The sequence below is a fragment of the Choloepus didactylus genome, chromosome Y, assembly GCF_015220235.1.
Source record: "Choloepus didactylus isolate mChoDid1 chromosome Y, mChoDid1.pri, whole genome shotgun sequence".
NCBI lineage: Eukaryota > Metazoa > Chordata > Mammalia > Pilosa > Megalonychidae > Choloepus > Choloepus didactylus.
In genome coordinates this window covers 27,620,446-27,646,645 of record NC_051335.1, presented here as the reverse complement: position 1 = coordinate 27,646,645, position 26,200 = coordinate 27,620,446, and the positions used below count along the sequence as shown (strand labels likewise).

At 40.8% G+C, this 26,200-nt stretch overlaps 1 protein-coding gene and 1 pseudogene across 1 annotated transcript in view; both read left to right on the top strand.

Moving 5' to 3' along the window:
* The window catches only part of LOC119524221 (cysteine-rich hydrophobic domain-containing protein 1-like), a 133,189-nt gene that overhangs the window by 1,341 nt on the left and 105,648 nt on the right, over positions 1–26,200 (top strand). Inside the window, 1 exon segment of the mRNA XM_037822869.1 lies at positions 5,012–5,052. Coding sequence (XP_037678797.1) covers positions 5,012–5,052 — 41 coding nt within the window.
* Positions 23,883–24,717, top strand: LOC119524219 (annotated as a pseudogene).

Below are 26,200 nucleotides of genomic sequence, written 5' to 3'. Positions count from 1 at the left end.
ATAACAGTAATTGCAAAGCAAAAGAAAATATTTTAAGGGTTCTCTGAGCTTTAAAGGGTGCTTCCTCATTTATATGTGCTTGTACTTGGAAATTTGAGTATTCTACCATATTCATCCTCTCAATTATGCTGTCTTTTACTGCATTTTCAAAATAGACCTTTTTTCTATCAAGTCATGCTGCCTCTGATTTTAATAATGGTTCACCTAGTCCCTTTGACTTTCAATTGAGTTCATATTATATGAAATTATAATATGCCCCACCTCCCCCCACCATGTTAACTTTTAACATGTGGAGGATTTTGATTGTAATATACTTTTGTGATTTTTGCACAAAATGTATTCATGAAAATTTTGGAATTGTGGAAGAAAGCATTTTTAGGCCAACTCTTTGATTAGGCAATTTAAACAGTTTTTCTTGGTCCAAAAATTTTGCAAATAGTCTACACTGTTCATATGCCAGCTTACTGTTCTGATGCCATTACTTTCTGTCACTAGGGAGACAGTTTATTACTTGATCTAATGATTCTGGCACTAGAAGTTACTTTCATTGCAGATTATTCCACAAGACTAAACAGAAAAGTTTCCTTATTACAGTCCGTAATTTTATACTCTAACATTTCACACACCCCCTTCATTATTTTCTAAAATTGAGACAACAGAGGAGGAGCAAGAAAACAGAATTTAAGTTCCCTGAAAGTTAATTGTAGTTCCATTCTACTCTCCATACAGCCATGGTGAAGTATTTAATCAATCTGTTTTCTTCATTAAAGAAAGTACTGACATTTACCATGCCTAGGCCCCTGTGATAGGCATAAGGTCCTTCTCAGCTTAAAAATTCTGGAATTGAGAGAGTGAGTAGTAGTGCTGGTTTTAACTGTTGGTATTGACTTTGAAGCCAAAAGATGAAAAGCAGCAAACCAGTACTGGGACTGCTGACCAGTGTATATAGTTTGGAAACTTACTTAGTTGTATTGTACACATTCTCTCACCTAGAAAGCACATTTGATATGCAGTGTCTGGGATTTGAAAAAAGATCAAGTGTTTAGAAGAAAGTTTTACTGGATCTGAGAAAATGGTCTTCCTTTGGTAAAGCCTTCCTTGGATCAGGTGAAATAAGATTCTTAGGAAAAGTGTAATCTTATTCTGTGACATCTAAAATTTCATCTTGTATTTAATTTTTTTCTGGCATGGTAGTTGTTAAGAGTTGCTCTAAACAGTATGCCTTATCTGAATGAAATATTTCTTATTCTCACCCAACACTTAAATTTTTTTTTATTCTCTGTGCAGTCTTCTATCCTATAGAGGTCTTTGTTTCTTCCAAAGTTTAAAATTAGAGTGCCATCCTCTCAAACTTGGTGTATGTTAAGCCCAATATTTTTCCCTCCCCACATTGGCTATGCTTTCCAATTGCCTGTGCTTTCTAATTGCATCATTTCTGACCCCGGTACCATCATTCTAATCACCCAGGGTAATATTTAGTATCCTTGAGTCATTTGAACTCTTCCTTCTTTTTTTTTATTAAGTTCAGTTTTATTGAAATACATTCACACACCATACAATCATCCATAGTATACAATCCACTGTCCACAGTATGATAACATAGTTATGCGTTCATCACCACAATCTGTCTCTGAACATTTTCCTTACATCAGAAAGAACCAGAACAAGAATAAAAAATAAAAGTGAAAAAAGAACACCCAAATTTGGGTGTTCTTTTTTATGGTTCATATTTTTTTTATCCATTCTGCCAATCTGTGTCTTTTAATTGGGGAGTTTAATCCATTTACATTCAGCATTATTACTTTGAAGGCATTTCTTGAATCAGCCATCCTATCCTTTGGTTTATGTTTTTCAGATATATTTTTCCCCTTCTCTCTTAATGCCCTTAAATGTACCCATACTATATCTCTTTTGTACTGAACCTTTCTCCGCATCTCTCTCTCCTTTCTTTGTTTCTCTGTTGGTAGGGCTCCCTTTACTACCTCAAGTAGGGCAAGACTCTTGTTAGCAAATTCTCTCAGCATTTGTTTGACTGTGAAAAATGTAACCTCTCCCTCGAATTTGAAGGAGAGCTTTGCTGAGTAAAGAATTCTTGGTTGGAAATGTTCGTCTCTCAGAATTTTAAAAATGTCATGCTGCTGCCTTCTCGCCTCCATGGTGGCTGTTGAATAGTCACTACTTCATCTTATTCTGTTTCCTTTATAAATGGTAAATTGCTTTTCTCCTGCTGCTTTCAGAACTTGCTCCTTCCCTTCAGTATTTGACAGTCTGATCAGAATATGTCTCAGAGTGGGTTTATTTGGATTTATTCTATTTGGAGTTCGCTGGGCATTTATAATGTGTGTAATTATGTTGTTTAGAAAGTTTGGGAAGTTTTCCTCAACAATTTCTTTGAATACTCTTCCGAGACCTCTAACCTTCTCTTCCCCTCCTGGAACACCAATGATTCTTATATTTAGACATTTTATATTGATCTGTCATATCCCTGAGTTCCATTTCAATTTCTTCAATTTTTTCCCCATTCTTTCTTTTCTTCTTTCATTTTCTATTCTGTCATCCTTGAGGTCACTGATTGGCTGTTCAGCTTCCTCTAGTCTTGTACTATAAGTATCCAGAATTGCTTTAATTTGGTCAACAGTTTATTTTATTTCCATAAAATCGTCTCTTTTTGTAATTTACTCTTGCAGTTTCTTCTTTATGCTCTTCTACGTTCTTCTTTATGTCCTTTATATCCTGTGCCATGCTCTCATTGTTTGTCTATAGTTCTTTGATGAATTGCTCCAAGTACTGTGTCTCGTCTGATCTTTTGGTTTGGGTGTTTGGGTTTGGGGTATCCATATTGTCTGGTTTTTTCATATGCTTTAAATTTTTCCCTTGTTTTTGGCCTGTTGGCATTTGCTTCACTTGTTAGGGTTCTTTTAGGATATGTAGACTGATTCAAACTCTTATCTCTAATTTGTCAGATCTACAGCTTGGTGGAGTACACTTTCTCTAACCAGCAGGTATCATCTGTGAGCCACCTATTCCCCTCAAGCCAGTTCTCCCCAACTTTGTCTTATTGGTGAGTGGGGGCCTGAGTCTTTTGGAGGTCAATTGTTGCACCAAGTTTGTGTGTGTAGTTGGTCCTGCCCACCCTGAATGTGGGGCGTGTCTCTCAGCGGTTAGGGAGGGAGGGCGGCTTTAATAATCAGATCTCCCAGATTTTCTTGGAGATTTAAAGTTGTTACATTAGTCTAATCCTTCAGTTCAGTCTCACCACAGTTTGTCTCTGCTGTTGACCCACAAGTCCTTGATATTGGCATATGGTGCCTGTAACTTGGTCCCTCTTCCAAGCTGTGCCCTTCTATGGCCTCTGCTGGAGGAACACTTTGCTACATCACAGGTGAGCGCCATCCCCCAAGGGAAGTTCTGGGCTGCAGTGCCGTGTACGGGCTTCCCAGCTTGCTGAAAGGATGACTGAATGGGGGATGTTAATTTCCCCCTTTTCATAGAGCTCTGCCTTCCCAGCTCCAGAACAGTTAGCTGCTTGTGCATGAAAGGCTATCGTCTATGCCGGATACTGTTCCATGTGCACGTGTTGCTGGAAACACTTCCCATCACACTGGATTGTTTGGGGCAACTCTGGGCTGAGGCGCTGTCTATGGGTGGGAGCGTTTGCAGCCTGCGGGAAGATGGCTGTAAGGGGATGCCCCCCTTTTATTGGGAAGTTATGGTGTTTGGTGAATTTCCTCAGCCACTAGACTTATTGCTTTGTCCCTCAGAGCTATCTTAGCTCTGCTCTTGCCTGGGCTCAAATTGCAAGTCTTTGAGGCTTTTTATAAAGGGCTTCTTAGAATAATTGTTTTAGAAAAAGAGAAAAAGATTTAAAAAATAGAAAAAGAAGGGCCCTCCTTGCAGATCTAATGTGCTATTGAAATGCCAAGAGACAAGGAGTTTAGGGCCATTAAGGAACAATCAAGAAAATAGAGAAATGGGCTCTTCAGACAAGGGACCTTGACCTCTGGATTTGCATATGCACCTGATTCCGTTTGAGCTCTGCCCTTTTCCCTTTTATGTTCGCTGGGAATCCAAAAAGTCTCTGTTTTTCTTTTTGGGTTTTTTTGCTGTTTTTGCTAGCCCTATCTCTTCTCCACCAGGCTGACTGCTCCCAGATTCTCTGGTTTTTTGTCTGAGTCTATCTATGTTTGGAATTTTTGATCAGCAGTCTGAGTTTTCAATCAGAGCTGCAACTGTAGTTCTCCCTCCTGGTTCCCAGCACTGATGGCCCCTCCTCCCACCGGACTGAGCCTGGCATGGAGGGGCACGGGTCCCCAGGCCATGAGAACTTACAGATTTTGCTGATCTCAGCTGCTCCACATGTTTTTGAGTGTTGTATGAAGTACGTCCAAAGTCAAATTGCTGTGTGGTGTCTGGTCCATGCAGTTCCCAGCTTTCTACCTACTGCCCTGGAGGAGTAACTGAAACCTACACTTCATCACTCTGCCATCTTTCCTGCCCTCACACCCTTTACTTTTAATTTTTTTCATCTGTACATGTACTCACTTTGTTGTTGTTGTTTTCTTTTTAATTTTTATTGGGATTGTTCAGATAGCATACAATTATCCAAAGATCCAGAGTGTACAATCACTTGCCCCTGGGTACCCTCATACAGCTGTGCATCCATCACCACACTTAATTTTTGTTCAATTTTTAGAAACTTTTTGTTACTCCAGACAAGAAATAAAGTGAAAGATGAAAAAAGAAAAGGAAACTCGCATCCTCCCGTATCCCTAAACAATCCCCCTCAATTGTTGACTCGTAGTGTTGGTATAGTACATTTGTTACTGTTTATGAAAAAATGGTGAAATACTACTAACTGTAGTGTATAGTTTGCAATAGGTATATATTTCTTCCCTATATGCCCCTCTATTGTTAACTTCTAGTTGTGTTGTCATACATTTGTTCTGGTTCATGGAAGAGATTTCTAGTATTTGTACAGTTGATCATGGACATTGCCCACCATAGGATTCAGTTTTATACGTTCCCATCTTTTGACCTCCAACTTTCCTTCTGGTGACACATATGTCTGAGCTTCCCCTTTCCACCTCATTCACACACCATTCAGCACTGTTAGTTATTCTCACATCTTGCTACCAACATGTCTGTTCATTTCCAAACATTTAAGTTCATCCTAGTTAAACATTCTGCTCACACTAAGCAACTGCTCCCCATTCTTAAGCCTCGTCCTGTATCTTGGTACCTTATATTTCATGTCTATGAGTTTACATATTATAATTAGTTCCTATCAGTGAGACCCTGCACTAATTGTCCTTATGTGTCTGGCTTATTTCACTCAGTATATTACCCTCGAGGTTTTGTCATCAACCCATTTTTTTTTAATATGGGTTTGTTCACTCACCATACATTCCATCCTAAGTAAATAATGGATGGTTCTCTGTATGGTCATATATTTATGTGCTCACCACCTTCACCACTATCTATATAAGGGCATCTGCATTTCTTCCGCAAGGCAGGAGAGAGAGTCAAAAAAGGTAGAGTGGCAAAAAAAAAAAAAGGAAAAAAAATGACAGCTAGGAAGAAGCAAAAGGAAAAATAACCTTAAATCAAAGTAAAGAATCAGACAATACCACCAATGTCAAGTGTCTAACATGCCTCCCCTATCCCCCCCTTATCTGCATTTACCTTGGTATATCACCTTTGTTACATTAAAGGAAGCATAATACAATGATTCTATTAGTTACAGTATCTAGTTTATGTTGATTGCATCCCTCCCCCAATGCCTCCCCATTTTTAACCCCTTGCAAGGTTGACATTTGCTTGTTCTCTCTCGTAAAAGAACATATTTGTACATTTTATCACATTTGTTGAATACTCTAGATTTCACCAAGTTATACAGTTCCAGTCTTTATCTTTCCTCCTTTCTTCTGGTGTCTCACATGCTCCCCACCTGCCTCTCTCAACCATATTCATAGTTATCTTTGTTCAGTGTACTTACGTTGTTGTGCTACCATCTCCCAAAATTGTGTTCCAAACCACACACTCCTGTCTTCTATCAGTCTGTAGTGCTCCCTTTAGTATTTCGTGTAGGGTGGGTGTCTTGTTCACAAAGTCTCTCATTGTCTGTTTGTCAGAGAATATTTTGAGCTCTCCCTCATATTTTAAGGACAGCTTTGGTGGATATAGGATTCTTGGTTGGTGGTTTTTCTCTTCCAGTATCTTAAATATATCACACCACTTCCTTCTTGCCTCCATGGTTTCTGCTGAGAGATCCGCACATAGTCTTATTAAGCTTCCTTTGTATGTAATGGATCGATTTTTTCTTGCTGCTTTCAGGATTCTCCCTTTGTCTTTGACATTTGATAATCTGATTATTAAGTGTCTTGGCGTAGGCCTATTCAGATCTCTTCTGTTTGGCGTATGCTGTGCTTCTTGTATCTGTAATTTTATGTCTTTCATAAGAGATGGGAAACTTTCATTAATTATTTCCTCTATTATTGCTTCTGCACCTTTTCCCTTCTCTTCTCCTTCTGGGACACCAATGATACGTACATTATTGTACTTTGTTTCATCTTTAAGTTCCCGGAGACGTTGCTCATATTTTTTCATTCTTTTCTCCATCTGCTCCTTTACATGTAGGCTTAAAGGTGTTTTGTTTTCCAGTTCCTGAGTATTTTCTTCTGCCTCTTGACATCTGCTGTTGTATGTTTCCATTGTGTCTTTCATCTCTTGTGTTGTGCCTTTCATTTCCCTAGATTCTACTGGTGGTTTTTTTGAACTTTCGATTTCTGCCTTACATATGCCCAGTGTTTTCTTTACAGCTTCTATCTCTTTTGCAATATCTTCTTTAAACTTTTTGAATTGATTTAGCATTAGTTGTTTAAATTCCTGTATCTCAGTTGAAGTGTGCCATAACTTTGACTGGGCCATAACTTTGTTTTTCTTAGTGTAGGTTGTAATTTTCTGTTGTCTAGGCATGGTTTCCTTGGTTATCCAAATTAGGTTTCCCCAGACGAGAACAGGCTCAGGTCCCAGAGGGAAGAAATATTCAGTATCTGGTTTCTCTGCAGGTGTGTCTTAGAAAATTGCTCCACCCTGTGATGCCTCAGGTCACTGTGCTTTTCTGCCCAGCAGGTGATGCTTGTTAGCCTATAATTCTTGACTGGTATGAGGAGGTATGGCAGTGTTCCCCCAGGCTCTGGGGTCTGGTTGTGAATGGAAAGGGCCCCACCCCTTTCCTCTTAGAGAAGATAGACCCCCTAGGGGGAGGTCATTAGCATTTCAGTGGTCTCTCTTTCTCTGCTTGTGCTGTCTCCACCCTTCTCTGAGTCAAGCCCTGGAAACTGAAAATGACTGGGGCTTTCTCCACTGAGCCAAAAAAGAAACAGATAGTCCCCTTCAGACCTAGTCCAAGGCGACCCTCTGGCTTGCCAGGGTCAGTTGTCACCCAAAGCCTCAGTTGGGGATTCGTACCTGTAGTGAGCAGTCCACACTCGCTGCTTAAAACCCCAGTTGGAGCTCAGCTGAGCTATATTCGCTTTCTGGGAGAAAGCTTCTCTCTGGCACCACAAGGCTTTGTAGCTCGGGCTGTGGGGAAGGGGTCTCCCGATTTGGATCCGCAGTTCTTACTTACAGATTTTATGCTGTGATCTCGGGCATTCCTCCCAATTCAGGTTGGTGTATGATGAGTGGACAGTCTTGTTTGTCCCCCCGCAGTTATTCTGGATTATTTACTAGTTGTTTCTGTTTTTTTTTTTTCAGTTGTTCCAGTGGGACTACTTAGCTTCCACTTCTCTCTATACCACCATCTTGCCCAGACTCGTGTACTCACTTTTAAATAAAAATTTAGATTGTAATTATAGCCAATTAAAGTTCTTAAAAGGATGGATTTAATGGTTTTATAATTTGCATGACTTTAATTGTTTCAAAATTTGTTGTGTTTAAAGATGCTTCAGTGATTCTGTATGCACAACATATAGAGAATTGATACTAATTTTACACTACAGATTAAAGGTTAATGTATAAATATATTTTACCTTATTTTAACTTTCATTTGGTTTATCTATGTTTTACTAGGGTAAAAGAAGTTGAATATTCCTATTTTGAGAAGTAGCCTGGTAGTTCTTTTCTTTTACACAATTTTATTGAGATATATTCACATATCATACGATCATCCAAAGTGTACAGTCAGTTCACAGTATCATCCTACAGTTGTACATTCATCACCACAATCAGTTTTTTTCCACAGAGTTCATATTAATGGTATGTACATTCTCTCTCTTTTTGTGTCTGGCTTATTTCACTCAGCATTATGTCTTCAAGGTCCATTAATTTTGTCATATGTTTCATGACCTCATTCCTTCTTACTGCCACATAGTATTCTGTCACGTGTATATACCACATTCGGTTTATCCACTCATCTGTTGAAGGACATTTGGCTTGTTTCCATTTCTTGGCAATTGTGAATAATGCAGCTGTGGGCATGGGTGTGCAAATATCTGTTTGTGTCACTGCTTTCATATCTTTTGGGTATATATTGAAAAGTGAAATTGCTGGATCGAAGGGTAACTCGATATCTAGTTTTCTCAGGAACCACCAGATTGTCCTCCAAAGTGGCTGTACCATCATACAGTCCCACCAACAATGAATAAGAGTTCCAATTTCTTCACATTCTCTCCAACATTTGTAATTTCCTATTTGTTTAATGGCGGCCATTCTAGTTGGTGTGAGATGATAATCTCATTGTGGTCTTAATTTTCACCTCCCTAATAACTAGAGAAGATGAAAATTTTTTTCATGTGTTTTTTAGCCATTTGTATTTCCTCTTCAGTGAAAGGTCCCTTCATATCTTTTGTCCATTTTGTAATTGTCCTTCACAGACATCCCAGAAAGGGGCTGCAGTGCTGCAGCTTCCCCTTTCAGGTGGTACCTGCATAGCATGCAGAACAATCTGTAAACCAGGCCTGAGTTCTCTCTTCCTCAGTCGGCTGATTGTAAGGAACACCCAAAGAGGCCAGAGCTCTGCGTTGGGAAAGAGAAGGTAATCAGGCTGAAGTGTGGGCCATAGGGATTTGGGCTACTTCCTCATGTAGCTTACTTGTGCCTTTAGTACCTGCTCAAGCCCTATCTCCTATATGCCATTTCCATTTTATGATGGACTGCTGCTGTGCATGCCCAAACTTATGACTCAGTGGGTCAGACAACACCCAGTTCATGATAGGTAACTCAGGTCTCATGGTAATTTGGTGACCCATGGTTAAATGTTCTGTCTCTACTAAGGCCCTATAGCAGGCTGTGCCAGTTTGGATGTATTATGTCCCCCTAAATGCCATTATCTCTGATACAGTCTTTTGGGGGCAGACATATTCATGTTGATTAGATTGGAGTTCTTTGAGTGTTTCCTTGGAATGTGACTCATCAACTGTGAGTGAAACATTTGATTGGATAATTTCCATGGTGGTTGTTACCGGACCCATTCAGGGTGGGTGTTAAATGAATCACTGAAGTTATATAAAGGAGTTCACAGACAGGGACCTCAGGGCAGCTAAGAGTGACATTTTGAAGAGGAGATGTAGCTAAGAGAGGACAAAACGCCCCAAGAGCAACAATTTGGAGAATGCCATTTTGAAATGCAACCTGGGAGCAAACACACTAGCCACATTCCTTCCCAGCTAACAGAGGTTTTCCTGCTGCCAATTGCCTTTCTCCAGTGAAGGTACCCTTTGTTGATGCCTTCCCTTGGACACTTTATGGACTTAAGACTATAACTTTGTAACCAAATTAACCCCCTTTATAAAAGCCAATCCATTTCTGTTATTTTGCTTCATGGCAGCATTGGCAAACTGGAACACAGGCCAAAAGGTGTTTCTCAAATGGAGAGTAGTTATCTGCAGAGGATGGTAAGGGTTGACTCCAAAATCCTAAGGGCCTGTGTTGTGAGTGATTCTCCTACAGGAGCCTGCCAAAGGCTCAAAGCAGTATCTCTGTTTAACACTGACACTTCCAGCACCACTGGATCAGCTAGATCATATGGTCCTAGTGGCAGAGCAACATGCACAGCAGCCTGGACCTGTCACAATACCTCATCTTGTTCCAGTCCTCACTCAAAACTAGAAGTTTTCTGGACACTTGTTAAATGGGCCTGAGTAACATACCCAAATGAGGAATATATTCTTTTAAAAAATCCAAGAGGCCAACTAGGCATTGTGCCTCTTTTTGTTTCTAGTTGCAGCCAGGTGTAGCAGCTTATCCTTCACCTTTGAAGGGATATCTTGATATGCCCCACATGACTGGGCACCTTGAAATTTTAATGAAATGGAAGGCCCCTGTATTTTTGTAGGATTTATCTCCCATCCTCTGATATGCAAATGCCTTACCAACAAATCCAGAATAGATGCTACATTTTGCTCACTAGGTCCAATCCATATGATATCATCAATATAATGGACCAGTGTTGTCTTGTGGGATGGAGAAATGTACAAGATTCCTGCAGAAAATAATTATGACATAGGACTGGAGAGTTGATATACCTTTGTGGTAGAACAGTGATGGTATACTGCCAGCCTTGTCAGCTGAATGCAAACTGTTTCTGGTGGTCCTTACTAACAGCTGTTGAGAAAAAAGCATTTGCCAGCTCAGTAGCTGCATACCAGGTACCAGGGGAAGTATTGATTTGCTCAAGCAGTGATACCACATCTGGAACAGCAACTGCAATTGAAGTCAGCACCTGGTTAAGGTTACGATAATCCACGGTCATCCTCCAAGACCCATCTGTTTTCTGCGCAGGCCAAATAGGAGAATTGAATGGGGTTGTGGTGGGAATCACCATCCCTGTGTCCTTCATGTTCTTAAGAGTGGCATTAATCTCTGCAATCCCTCCAAGAATCCAGTATTGTTTCTGGTTTACTATTTTGCTAGGCAGGCAAATCTAGTGGCTTCCAGTTGGGCTTTCCTACCATAATAACCCTCACTCCATGAGTCAGGGAACCAATGTGGGGATTATCCCAGTTGCTGAGTATGTCTGTTCCAATTATGAATTCTGGAACTAGGGAAGTATCCAGAGTGGTTCCACAGACCAACTGGGCCTACTGTGAGATGTACCTGAGGTAAAACATTGATCACCTGACCTCCATAAGCCCCTACTCTAACTGGTGGACCAGAGTGATGTTTTGGGTCTCCTGGAATTAATGTCACTTCTGAGCCAGTGTCTAACTATCCCCGAAATATCTGATCATCTTCTTTTCCCCAATGCACAGTTACCCTGGTAAGAGGCCATTGGTCTCCCTGGGGAAGGCTCGAAGGAAGATTAACAGTATTAATTATTGGCAGTGTAACAGGGACCTTCCCCAAGGGTACCCAGCCTTCCCCTCATCCAAGGGTATCTGGGTCTGTAAACTGTCTCAAGTTTGGGAATTGATTAAGGGGCTGTGACTTTCTGTTTTTGTAATTCAAGTTTGACTTTTGTTCGCTTGACATAAAATTCTAATGCTTATACAGATCAAACAAAAGTTTAGTAGCCTGCCTATCTATTTTACTTCTAGGTTCTCAGTGATCTACCAGCCAATGTCATAAGTCTCTGCAAGTCAGATGATTTTGACTGCTGCTTTGAGCTGGTTTTCCATTATGGTAGCCACGCCCAGCTTGTCTTTGATGATTAACTGTTGCCACATGGCTTCTGCCAGGGTGGGATCTGATTATCCCCATTGTGTTTAAGGATTCCAGCTCAGTGAGAGCAGTTCCCACAGTAATATCTGACCTACAGAGAAGGGTGACTATAGAGCTCTTCAGGGATGAAGGAGATACTCTCAAAAATTTATTCCTCACAGTCCTGGTAAAAGATTTGTCCTCTGGACATTCTAGGGCTGTGGGAGCAGGTCTTTCATGATAAATCCACTCTAACCTTCCAATCTCTCCAGGCCTTTGAATCCCCTCCTCTACATTATACCAGGGGAGTTGTGCCATTTCAACCTCAGGTAATGTCAGCCACCTTTTGATCCATGTTTCAGCCAACCACCCAAACAGTTAACACTCTTTCTAACTCCTTGAGCTACAACATTAAATACAGAATCTCTCCTTAATGGGCCTATGTCAATAAATTCAGCCTGATCCAACTTTTCTTCCACCATTATCTCACACCCTTAACTTCCATTCCCACACATATTCCCCCAATTTATGCACATATAAATTGGAAAACTCATGCAGATCCGTTACAGTGTAGTGTACTTCCTCATGGGTCACACTTTGTACCCCTCCCTTCGGGGCCTGTTGGGACTTTAGTCTAACTAGAGGTATTGAAGAAAAGAGTGGGGGTAGGGTGGGTCATGAAAAGGATTCGTATCCCTCAAGCAAATTACCTCAGGACATTCTATTGCCGATTCATCTTGTGAAAGAGGATTAATCTCTCCAGAGGAGGACAGGTACTTCCTCAGGGGAGGTGTTTACAGGTTTAGCAGGCACTGAAGTGTTAATCTTTTTAGCTGGAAGTTGGCTGGCAGGCTCCTCGGGGTAGCCTGAAGTCAGGAAGCTGTTTTCTCAAAGAAGGCTGGAGGTTGGGTCATTACCTCTTTAGGGAAAACTGGAGGTGGGGGGATTGTTTCCTCAGGGCAGACCATTCCAGGTATATGTTGCAAAGACCCAGCAGAATCCAGAGTTCCAGTGTCTTCACTGCCATAATTATCAATCCATGTGTGTGCATCCCAAGTTTCAGGATCCCATTCTTTTTTTTAAATTCAGTTTTACTGAGATATATTCGCATACCATATAATCATCCATGGTGTACAATCAACTGATCACAGTACCATCATATACTTGTGCATTCATCTCCCCAGTCTATTTTTGAACATTTTCCTTATACCAGAAAGAATCAGAATAAGAATAAAAAATTAAAATTAAAGAAAAACACCCAAATCATCCCCCCATCCCACCCTATTTTTCATTTAGTTTTTGTCTCCATTTATCTACTCATCCATCCATACACTGGATACAGGGAGTGTGATTCACAAGGTTTTCACAATCACACTGTCACCCCTTGTAATCTACATTGTACAATTGTCTTCAGGAGTGAAGGCTGAGGCAGGGCAAGATGGCAGAGTGGTGAGGTGTATGTTTTAGTTACTCCTCCAGGGAAGTAGGTAGAAAGCCAGGTACTGCTTGGACCGGACACTACAGAGCACTGTGACTTTCAGCATACTTCATACAACACTCACAAACACTTGGAACTGCTGAGATCAGCGAAATCTGTAAGTTTTCACAGCCAGGGGACCTGCGCCCCTCCCTGCCAGGCTCAATCCCATGGGAGGAGGGGCTGTCAGTGCTGGGAACAAAGAGGGAGAACTGCAGTTGCAGCCCTTATTGGAAACTCATTCTACTGATCCAAACTCCAGTCATAGATAGACTGAGACCAGACACCGGAGAATCTGGAAGCAGCCAGCCCGGTGGAGAGGAGATAGGGATAGCAAAAACAGCAAGAAAAACCCCAAAAATAAAAGCAGAGGCTTTTTGGAGTTCTGGTGAACATAGAAAGGGGAAGGTCAGCGCTCAGACAGAGTCAGGCTCATATGCAAATCCAGAAGAAAAACTGGTTTCTCTGCCTCCGGGACCTTTCCTTAATGGCCCTAATTGCTTTGTCTCTTAGCATTTCAATAACCCATTAGATCTGCAATGAGGGTCTTTTTTTTTGTCTTTTTCTCTTTTTCTAGAACAATTACTCTAAGAAGCCCAATACAAAAACCCTCAAAGACTTGCAATTTGGGCAGGTCAAGATGAGAGCAGAACTAAGAGAGCTCTGAGACAAAAGGCAATAATCCAGTGGCTGAGAAAATTCACTTAACACCACAACTTCCCAAGAAAAGGGGGGCATCCTCTCACAGCCATCATCCTGGTGGACAGGGAACACTCCTGCCCATCACCAGCCCCATAGCTCAGAGCTGCCCCAGACAACTCAGTGTGATGGAAGTGCTTCCAATAACACATGCACACACCACAAAATTGGGTGTGGACATTAGCCTTCCCTCCACCCTCGGCTGGTTGTCCCAGAGTTGGGAAGGCAGAGCAGTGTGAATTAACACACCCAATTCAGCCATCCTTTCAGCAGACTGGGAGCCTCCCTACACAGCCCTGCAGCGCAGAACCACCCTGGGGGGACGGCACTCACCTGTGACATAGCACAGTCATCTCTCAGCAGAGGACCTGGGGGTGCATGGCCTGGAAGAGGGACCTGCTCGCAAGTCCCAGGGGCCATATGCCAATACCAAGGACTTGTGAGTCAGAGGCAGAGACAAACTGTGGCAATACTGAACTGAAGGATTAGACCATTGCAGCAGCTTTAAAAATCCAGGAACACCAGGGAGATTTGATTGTTAGAGCCGCCCCACCCCCCGACCACCCAGACACACGCCCCATATTCAGGGTGGGCAACACCAGCTACACATGCAAGCTTGGTACACCAATTGGACCCCACAAGACTCACTTCCCCACTCACCACAAAGACAAAGTGGAGGAGAACTGGCTTGAGGGGAATAGGTGGCTCGCGGATACCACCTGCAGGTTAAAGTGTACTCCACGAAGCTGTAGATCTGACAAATTAGAGATAAGGATTTCAGTTGGTCTACAAATCCTAAAAGAACCGTATCAAGTTAAGAGTCAGGGCTACTGGGTTGGAGTTTGGTAGTTTCAGGTATTTACTTCTAGCTATTCTAATGCATTAAAACCTAAAAAGAGTTATCTAGATAGTGCATAAGAATGTCCACCAGAGTGACTGCTTGACTCCATTTGAAATCTCCCAGCCACTGAAGCTTTACTTCATTTCATTTTATATCCCCCTTTTGGTCAAGAAGATGTTCTCAATCCCATGATGCCAGGTCCAGATTCATCCCCGGAGCTCTGAGTTACAGGTGGCACACAGATACCCAGCGTTCCAGAGACCAATCAGGTTATACACCAAGGAGGATCCCATTCTTTTCCTATCCCGTTCTTTACTTTAACAGCAGACACCCGTGCAAGGCTGAGATTTTAATTTACATTGTAAATCTGCTACTTGCACAATGAGGCTCTGGGTCTGGTTTTCAGAAATCTCAAGTTTGTGGCCACAGGAAATAGGCTTTTCTTGCAGGGAACACATAGAAACCTTTACATCTGTCACATGGCATGTAAGTTTCAAATTTAAACCTTAAGCTTGACCCTTTCCCTTATAACTTTATCCAGCATATCTAAAAGCAACCAGCCAACATCATCGAACCTCTTAACTCCAGAAAACTCTGTTAAGGTGTCAAAAACACTGTCACTCAGAGCCTTGCTTCATAAGAGAGTATGATTAGGAGAATGAAATTGTGATATTTTGCATATCTCCATTGCCAACTGAAGCCATGGCCTGTCAGTTCCATATTGATTATTGGAATTGGAGTCGTTAGTGCCTTTGAATCTAATCAGAGTACAAAACCAATTTTAAAAGCCCATTTTAAGATTTTGTTTCTCAAGAGCCACTGCCAGTACCACACTGTACTATTTAGGGTTCTCTAGGGAAACAGAACCAATGAAAGATACCTGTAAATATAAGATTTTTTTAAAGTATCTCATGCAGCTGTGGGGATGCATGAGTCCAAATTCTGGAGGGCAGAATAGACAAGTCCAAATTCCATTGATCAGGCAGCAAACTGGCTTCTCTGATGAAGGTTTTTGATGAATTCCTCAGGCAATTCTGGCTAGCCGAAGAAGTGAAGGTCCTCTCTCTCCCTTAAAAGCCTTCAACTGATTGGATTAAATCCAGCTCATTGGATTCTCTCATTGCAGAAGACATGTGCTTCGTTGATGTAATCAGTCACAGGTACAGTCAATTGATGATTTAATAAACCAGTTTTCTGAGTTTACTAACCAGCCACAAATGTCTTTGCAGTACCAGGCCAATGCTTGCTTGTCCAGACACCTGGATACCATTACCTGGCCAGGTTGACACATGAACCTCACCATCACACCATCCAATTTTTAACACCTTGCAATGTTGAAATTCATTTGTTCTCCCTCATTTAAAAACATTCTTTTATTTGTACATTGAATCACCATCATTGACCACTCTAGGGTTTGCTGTTATACAATCCCTTTATCTCCTATCTTTCCTTCTGTCATCATACATGCACCTATCCTTCCTCCTTCAATTGTACTCATCTTTGTTGAGAGTACTTACAGTATTGTGCTGCCATCACACAGTATTAAGCTATCCATTCCATTTCTGGATCTATACAGAGTCCTGTTGAACCTTCTGTACTACTTCAGCATCAATGCCTGATCTCTAACCTCTTTCTATCTCCTGATAACCTGTCATCTCAACTCTCAAATTTCACTCATCAATATTAGCTCGTATTAGTGAGACCATACTGTATCCGTCTTTTTATTTCTCACTAATTTCACTGAATTTAATGTCTACTGTTTACTATTTTTTTCTTGTGGATTTTATATGTCACATCTTATTTTTTTTCTCTTTTACCTTTACTGATATTCTTCATTTCTACATTCTTCTCCAGAACTCTATCTCCTTGCTTTTCCTATCTGCCTGTAGTGCTCCTTTTAGCATTTCTTGTAGAGCACTTCTGTTGTTCACAAACCCTCTCAGTGTCTGTTTGTCTGAAAATATTTTAAATTCTCCCTCATTTTTGAAGGACATTTTTCCAGATACAGAATTTCTGGTTGGCAGTTTTTCTCTTTCAGTATCTTAAATATATCATTCCATTGCCTTCTCACCTCCATAGTTTCTACTGAGAAAGCTGCCCATAGTCTTATCATGCTTCCTCTGTGTGTGATAGATCGCTTTTATCTTGCTGCTTTCAGAATTCTCTCTTTGTCTTTCACATTTGATAGTCTGATTATTAAGTGTCTTATAGTCAATTTGGATCTATTCTGTTTGGGGTACACTGAGCTTCTTGGATCTGCAATTTTATGTCTTTCATAAGAAATGGAAAATTTTCAGTGATTATTTCCTCCATTATTCTTTCCCCTTCTCTTCCCCTTCTGGCACACCCATGACATACATATTCATGCACTTCATGTTGTCATTCAGTTCCTCGACACCCTGCTTATATTTTCCCTTTCTTTTCCTTATCTGTTCTTTTGTGTGTAGGATTTCAGATGTACTGTCCTCCAATTCATGAATCCTTTCTTCTGCCTCTTCAAATCTGCTGTTGTATGTCTCCATTGTGTTTATCTTCTATTTTTTATTTCATTCCCATATGTTCTGCCGATTGTTTTTTCAAGCTTTCGAGTTCTTCTTTATGTTTCCCCAGTGTCTTATTTTTATCCTTCTTTTCTTTTGCCATATCTTCTCTCAACTCATTGATTTGATTTTTGGATTGATTTAGCATACTCGTTTGAAGATCTTTAATCAGTTTCAACTCATATCTCATTTGAAGTGGAAGTTTGTTCCTTTGGGCCTTATCTTCATTTTTCTTAGTGTGGTTCATAACTTTTTCTTGTCTGGGCATCTGGTTTCCTTGATTACCCCAGTCAGATTCTCCAAGACTAGACAGGCTCTCTTCTCAGAAGGGTGTAAACTGTATCAGGTTTTCCTGAGGATGAGAGCTAGTAGGTTGTCGGACTTTACTGTGTGGCCTGTAGAGTCTTATGCTTTTCCTGTCCTGCCCAGCAAGTGGTGCTCGTCAGCCTGCAGCTTCCCACCAGCATAAAGAAGTGTGGTGCCTTTAATTCTCAGTGGACCCTGTCCCAGTCAGAAACTGAGGGTGTCAGAACCCAATCTTAAAATGGTTTCTGTTCTCCACCACCATCCCAGGACCTGGTGTCTGAGTCCTCTGAGGGAGGGCAGCCACTTGATCTGGGCCCCACCCCCTCTTTTCTTAGGGAAAAGAATCCCTTTAGGTAATTATCTCCTATACTTGAGTTTCTCTTTTGACTCTCTGTCTTACTTCCATCCTTGCCTGGGTCAGTGCTCACAATTGGAAATGCCTGAGGCACTTTCTCTAATTAGCTACTTAGAATGAGAGAAAAAAATAAAAAGAAAGAAGTCCCTTTGCAGAGCCAGTCCCTAGCCCTCCAGTTCACCAGCTAAGAACCAGAGTTGGCACCCCATTCTCTGGCCCCTTTTCTTGGGACACAGCCCTTTTCCATTATTCTGAGGTCAGACTCCAAAAGCCTTTGTTTTTGTTTATTTATGTATTTTTTTCCATCAGCCTTGCCTCCTCTCTATGGGGTGAAACCTCTGGGTTCCTTTCCTGCTTGCTCTGGGTTTATCTGTGTTCATAGGTTGTATTCAGTAATCCAAATTTGTTAATTAGAACTGCAGTTGGAGCTTGGTTGAGCTACATTCCCATGCTCCCAGCTGGGACTGCTTCTTTTTCCCACATGGTCCAAATCAGCCTGCCATGCCACTGGGGAATGGGTAGCACCTCCGCAGTTTGGGGAGTTTTACTTACAGTTTGATGCTGTGGTCTCAGCCATTCCACCCATTCCAGTCTGGTGTACAATGTTCTCCATTCACAGAAGTCCCCGTAACATTTGTTTCAGATTATTTACTAGTTGTTCCTGGCTATTTGCTAGTTGTTCTAGGGGACTAACTAAATTCCACACTTCCCTATGCAGCCATCTTGCCCCACCTCCCCCGGTTCTTTGCTTTTAAAAAGAGCATTTTCATTTGCTCTTTAAAGAACTGAAGAATTTAGAGTTTCCATTCAAAATGTAATCGATTATCCATTTGTTTATACTGTACTATGTAGCAAAGTTGTAGAGTATTAATAATTGCTTAATTAAAATGCTTGCTTCTGGTGAGACTCCATGCAGGCAGAGAGCTTCTCTTTTCTTGTTTTTTCCTCCAACTATAAGAGAGACTTTTCTTTCTCCATATCCAGTAAGAGGCATGATTCACAGACTTCTGTTTTTAAAGCATTCATGTCAGGAGGTTCTTTCTAAAGTTAGGAATAGAAAATGAAGATGATTATTCTCATTTCATAAGTGGGAAACTGAAACTTGGAAAAATTAAATGATTTTACCTAGAATTTTTCATAGCTAATGAGTAACTGAAATCCAGATCTCTTGATTTATTGTCTAATGTGTTTTCCTCCTTAATAGTAACATAATTATTAGTTTGTGTTTTCTAATTTGAATTATAAGGCATGGTTGTCTGGATTTGTTTCTATATTTAACCTGGAAATTTTTTCATTTCTTTGGGATTCTTTTTACTCAGTGATTGTCTTTAGGTCGTGTTGCTGCCAATCTGGAAGGATAATGAAATTAGTTTACTTTCTCCATGTAAACAATGTTATAAGCTTTACATTTTCACAACTATAGTTGTTTAATATTAGGAAGAAAATCAAATTTATAGATTAAGCAATTACCCTTATTGGGTGGTGTTCTAGTTTGCTAATGCTACCAGACTGCAAAACACCAAAAATGGATTGGCTTTTATAAAGGGGGGTTATTTGGTTACAGAGTTTCAGTTTTAAGGCCACAAAGTGACCAAGGTAAGTCATCAGCAATTGGGTACCTTCACTGGAGGGTGGCCAATGGTGTCCGGAAAACCTCTGTTAGCTGGGAAGACACATGGCTGGCATCTACTCCAGAGTTCTGCTTTCAAAATGGCTTTCTCCCAGGATATTCCTCTCTAGGGTGCAGTTCTTCAAAAATGTCACTCTTAGTTGCTCTTGGGGTGTTTTTCCTCTCTTAGCTTCTCTGGAGCAAAAGTCTACTTTCAAGGGCCATCTTCAAACTGCCTCTCATCTGCAGCTCATCTCTCAGCTCCTGTGCATTCTTGAAGTGTCCCTCTTGTGTAGCAAGCTCACTCCTTCTGGTTGAGTTTATATTAGAGCCCTAGTAAACTAATCAAGGCCCATGCTAAATGGGTAAGGCCACACCTCCATGGAAACTATCCAATCAGAGTTCGATGGGGTGCATCTCCATTTAACACTCAAAGAATTAGAATCTAATCAACATTTATACGTCTGCCCACACAAGATTACACCAAAGATGATGGCATTTTGGGGGATATAATACATTCAAACTAGCACATTCCACCCCCTGGACCCCAAAATGACATGATCTTTCCATATACAATATACATTCATCCCATCACAATGTCACAAAAACTTACATCATTTCAGTAACAATAGGTAAGTACAAGATACCGTCAAAATCAATTACAGGCATGGTTTGTCCTAAAGCAAAATTCCCCTCTGTGCCTGGACCTGTGAAACTTAGAAGAAGTTATCTACTTCTGATATACAAAGTGGGGACAGTCATAGGGTAAACATTCCCGTTTCCATAAGGAGAAACTGAAAGGAAAGCAGGGTTTAAGGGACCAAAACAGTTCCTAAAACCCACAGGGCAAACTCTATTGGATTTCAAAGTCTGAGAGTCATTTATAGAATGGTGTTTTATCCTTGGGGCTTGAGAGAGTGGGAGTCTAACCCTTCCTAAGGGCCTTTGTTGCAGCCCTTTTCTCTCCAGATGCTGGGGTGAGTGCTCCAACATATCCACACATTGGGGAGACCACCTTCTTGGCTCCACCTTCCTCAAACATTGGGGCAGCACCCGGATTCTCTTCCACCTCCGGGGCACATGCTTAACCCTTTCAGAACAGTGGTGTGGCAGCCAGGCTCTCCCCAGTCCCCTGGGAATGTGCTCCACCCTCTTTGGGACCTGGGATGGCAGAACTCTTCCTGAGCATCAAGGTGGAAAGCCCACCCTTGACCTCCGAGGTAAACTTACCCTTTCCATGCGTGTGGGCCACTCTGCTCTCCCAGCCCAAGACCTCTTGACTCTAGACCTCAGTCTCCATGGCTCTGTCTTTGAAGAAATTTGTCCTTCAGTTTGTTCTTTGTCTGTCTCCTCCAGTCCAGACCGGCAGTGGCTCTGTCTATAAAGATCTCACAAAAATTCTGTTGGTTTCACATGAACCATATAGGGGTCAAAGCCGTCAAGGACAATAGGACTTTTCACTGATCCTTTCTGGACAACTCCACCTCCAATCTTGACTTGTACTAAAAAGGTGGCTGGGTTCCATGTTTGGTTAAATCCTCACGTGGGACTGTAGTTTCTGAAGTTCTACCCCCTGGAAGGCCAGAGTTTTTCAGGCCATCAGTTTCTGGTTTCTTTGAAACCAAGTGTTCGGTTCTCAGCTTATTTCTCTCTGCTTGCATTTTCCTGTAAGCTGCAAGGAGAAACCATGCTATATCCACAACTTTTAGTTTTGAAAACTCATCAACCAAGTATCCCAGCTTATCACTATCAAATTCTTCCTTCCCTGTGACACCAGGACTCAACGTTGCCAAATTCTTTGCCACTTTAAAATAAGGATCGCCTTTCTTCCAGTTCTCAACAACATGTTCATCATTTCTGCTCAAGGTCTTATCAGAAGTATCTTTAGAGTCCATGTTTCTACTAACAGTCTCTTCAAAGCAATTTGGGCCTTTTCTATTGAGCTCTTCACAACTCTTCCAGAATCTTCCCCTTATCCATTTAAAAAGCCATTCAAACATGTTTGGTATTTGCAAACTCAGCAGCACCAGCACCCCACTTCTGAATTATGAAAACCTATTCTAGTTTGCTAATGTTGCCAGACTGCAAAACACCAGAAATGGATTGACTTTTATAAATAGGGTTTATTTGGTTACAAAATTACAGTCTTAAGGTCATAAAGTGTCCAAGGTAACTCATCAACAATTGTGTACCTTCACTGGAGGATGGCCAATGATGTCCAGAAAACCTCTGTTAGCTGGGAAGGCATATGGCTGGCATCTGCTCCAGAGTTCTGCTTTCAAGATGGCTTTCTCCCAGGATGTTCCTCTCTAGGCTGCAGTTCCTTAAAAATGTCACTCTTTGTTGCTCTTGGGGCGTTTTTCCTCTCTTAGCTTCTCTGGAGCTAAAGTCTGCTTTCAATGGCCCTCTTCAAGCTGTCTCTCATCTGCAGCTCCTCTCTCAGCTCCTGTGAATTCTTCAAAGTGTCCCTCTTGGCTGTAGCAAGCTCATTCCTTCTGTCTGAGCTTATATAGTTCTCTAGTAACCTAATCAAGGCCCATGCTAAATGGGCAGGGCCACACCTCCCTGGAAACTATCCAATCAGAGTTATCACCTACAGTTGGGTGGGTCACATCTCTATGGAAACACTCAAAGGATTACGATCTAATCAGCATCAGTACATCTGCCACACAAGATTACACCAAAGATGATGGCATTTTGGGGGACATAATACATTCAAACCGGCGCAGGTGGCATGAACAATTCTGATAAAACTTATATAATTACTTATTGTTTTAACGATAATCATGCTGAATTCTGTGGTCATCTATAACAGTTGCCAATAGGTATGTTTTATAGTGTTGATTCTGAAATATCTCTATTTAAAAATAGAGAAAATGTAATAAATTGATTCCTTTAGTAAAATTTTATTTGGAATAGCTGTAAAACCCTTACTTTTGATTCAAAAGTGCTAAAGATTTTTATTTTATAGCAATTTATTTTCCCTAACAAGTTCATAATTTTTTATTTTACAGCCAGGCACTGGAAGTTTTTCACATACATGTTACAGTCTGACAGCTTTTTAAGTGAAAGGAAATCATATTTGTGGTCCAGCAATGTTATTTAGCTAAGAGAAAACTATTTTTAGTATACTTTTGAATTGGATAACCTTCCACCAGAATTTTTTCTAACTATGCCTGTCATGCTCATGCCCTTGAACTGAATTCATCCTTGTTTATAGAGAGGCATAAGCAGCCACTTCCGGGGATGGAGGTAGTACTTAGAAATACTAAATACTAAATTTGCCTATTTAAGGACCTTTCACATTTCAAAATTCACATCAGTAATAGGTCCCTTAGCATTGTTTTTTTTATATATTCTTACACCTGAGTTTAGTTTGCAGACAACCTTTTCTTATATATATCCAAATGAATTTCAAATTACACTTATCTCAAAGTACACAGAAATTACTTACGTTCTCCTATAAATGCAACAGTGATAACAGCATATTGTTTAAGGACTTCAACAAAACAGAATTCTCCTTTTCCAGCTTTTTAAACTACTTTTTCCCATCTAACCCAATATGTAATATTTGACATTTGAGTTATATATGCATGTAAAACAGACACATTTGTCAAAGTGAGCATAAGACAAAACAGCATACTGTGTACTTTCTGGATATAAATTTTCAGAGGCAAGGTAGTCCAAATAGGCGCAAAAAACTGACTTCCTCATGAAACAAACTACATAAACAAAAATCAAGAATAATGCTAAAGATTTATTCCATACCATAAATCATTTTCTTTCCTATCCTTCTAACATATAACTGTGCACTCTGGGTATATGTGAAATCAAAATACTTGCAATCAAGGTTATGAACCCCTATGACTAGGGATTTCTAATTCAGTAAAGGCCATGGGGTAAAAAGAGAGAGAGTATAGGTGAATAGATGAACTTGTCCATCAAGTTTATACATATGGACTTAATGAAGAGGTAGATTATTTAAAAGTCTCAATGGGGCTTCACAAAAGGGAGGTGGGGGTGGGGAACAGGCCCCACCTAAGGCTGCTGCAAGCACCGGCATGGACGCTGCAAGCACCGGCAGGGACGTGGCGGGCCAAACTGCTGGCATGCAGGCCATGGAGTGGCTGACCTGGGTGCATCCATGACCCAGGACAAAGGCCACTCCTTTGGTCCAGCCCAAACTCCAGGAGGCCAGAGGTGCTATTGTACAGGGAGAAAAAGTATGTACGATGTTAAATCTTAATGGGTCCAAGGACAAAGTAAGAGGGGCAGAACCGTTATGAAGGCCAGGTGGGCGCCTGGAGTTGGTGGAAGCAAGGTGCGTGGCTGCATTTCTGGCCAGGGGACATGTAGGGCGGGATGCGTGTCTGCTGCTAACAGATGTTGCTGCCCTGTGGGCCACCTTGGCGGTCATGAAGTTTCCGGCCAAGATCGTGGACAGTGCCTGTCTGAGCCACTTCACACGAGTCACTAACATGGTGCTGAAACTTGCCAAAACCTGTATCCTTCCCATCAGGCCGGATAAGCTGAACTTCATCCTTTCAGACAGGGTGGCTAATGGAGGGTTGAGCATGTGGTGTGAACTGGAACAGGAGAACTTCAGTGAATTTCAAATGGAAGGTGTCTTTGCAGAAAATAATGAAATTTATTTAGAGTCAACATCGGAAAACTTATCTTGAGCCTTGAAAACTGCCCAGAATGCCAGAAAGTTGAAAATCAGGCTGAACAATAAACTCTTTCAATCCCTCACAGTCGCTGCAGAACTGCTGTCTCTATCAAGCGCTAGTCGCATTGTGACACATGACATCCCCGTAAAGGTTATTCTGAGGAAACTGTGGAAGGATTTACAAGAACATACAATCCCTAACTCTGATGTTAGTATTTATTTATCAGTGTTGAAGACTGTGAAGAGTGTTGTGGAGAAAATGAAAACCATCAGCAATGACCTTATTATTGAAGCAAACAAATGGAGAACTGAACCTGAAAATAGAAACTGAATTAGTGTGTGTTACAACTCATTTTAAAGATCTTGGAAATCTTCCATTAGCGTCTGAAAATGCCTCTCAAGATAGAAACCCAGAACAAATGGCTGAGGTGCAGATAGATATTAGGAAGCTCTTACAATTTCTTGCTGGACAAGTAAATCCTACAAAGGCCATGTCCAATATTGTGAGTAACAGGATTGTCCTTTTTGATTTGCTTCATGAAGATGTTTCCCTCCAGCATTTCATTCTGGCATTGTCATAGCACCACCTTACCAGATTTGGAAGCTTGAAGACCTTGGCTTTAGTGGGAAGAAACAGTAGGTTCATGTGTTCTAATTTATTTGTCTGTTTCCTCTGAGTAGCACAAATCATATATACCTTACTTATTTCTTCCTTTTATATAGTTTAACCAGAAATTGAATTACTGAAACACAGTTGGATCAACAGAATTACCTTTTTTTCCTCATGTGTGTTGTTTTGCTTTTAAGACATTGAAAAAAATCTAGGCCTTTTTTTTTTTTTTTGCATTTTTGAACAACATTTTATTGGGACATATTCACATGCCAGATAATCATCTGAAGTGTACAATCAGTGGTTCGTGGTATCATCATATAGTTGTGCATTCAACACCACTATCAATTTTTGAACATTTTCATTACTCTAAAAAAAAAGAATAAAAATAAAAAAGAACACCAAAACATCCCATAACCCTTATTCCCCACTATTTATTTATTTTTTGTCTTTATTTTCTTACTCATCAGTCAGTTGCATTTTGATAAATGGATATAACTTTATAACTTGAATTGGTAGAGATGGAGAAACGGAATGGGGTACCAAAAAAAAAAAAAAAGCTTTCCAGGTCTTGGGAATAGAATAAGCCAGGGTAGGCAAACTTTTTCTGTACAAAGGGCCTAATCACAAGTATTTTAGACATGTAGTCTCTGTTATATATCGTCCTTCTCTGTTTTTTGTTTTTGTTTTTTGTTTTTACAGTGCTTTAAAAATATAAAAACTGTTAGCTCACAGGGCTTATTGAAACATGCCAGGGTCAGATTTGAATGGGGGCCTTAGTTTGCCAAAGGCAAATGCACCAGGGGTGAAGGTGAAGGGCATACCTACATGGTGAACAACAGGAGGAAAGGCAGGCTGAGGCAGAGCTGTGGGAAACTGAATGTTAGTAGGCCTTCTTTATGCAGACTTTAAATTTCAGTTTCTCATTGGTGAAATTGTGCAAATCTTATGTGTTTAGAACTGGCAAGGTAATCAGAATTGGTACGAGTCTGTGAAACATGGTCCAGCAACTCAACATGTTGTAGTAGATGGTTTTGTTTCTGACAGTGTATCCACTCCCCTTGCCCTGATCCCATGATAAGGATGGCCCTGCCCGTGGACATATTTTCTTAGTCTGGGATCACTGTCCTGCTGCTCCTTGGTTTCACCCTGGGACCAGCTTTGGTCTTACATTATTATTCCTTATAATTCTTGTTTTTTGTATGTATTGGATCTGTCATTCTGGAAAAAAACAGCAACATATTTTTCTTTCAAGACACTGCTTAGCATAAAAAAAAAAGCAAAACTTCTAAGCTAGCATCTGCATTAATGATGAACCGTATTTCTGTTTTTTTATGAAAGCTGGTTCAGGTACTGATAAATATGATTTCTCTTTCTGCCTCAAGCATGTTCTACCTTATTTTCTATGACAGTTAAATCTTATATGTCCATAAAGTTGAGCCTCTTAAACATTA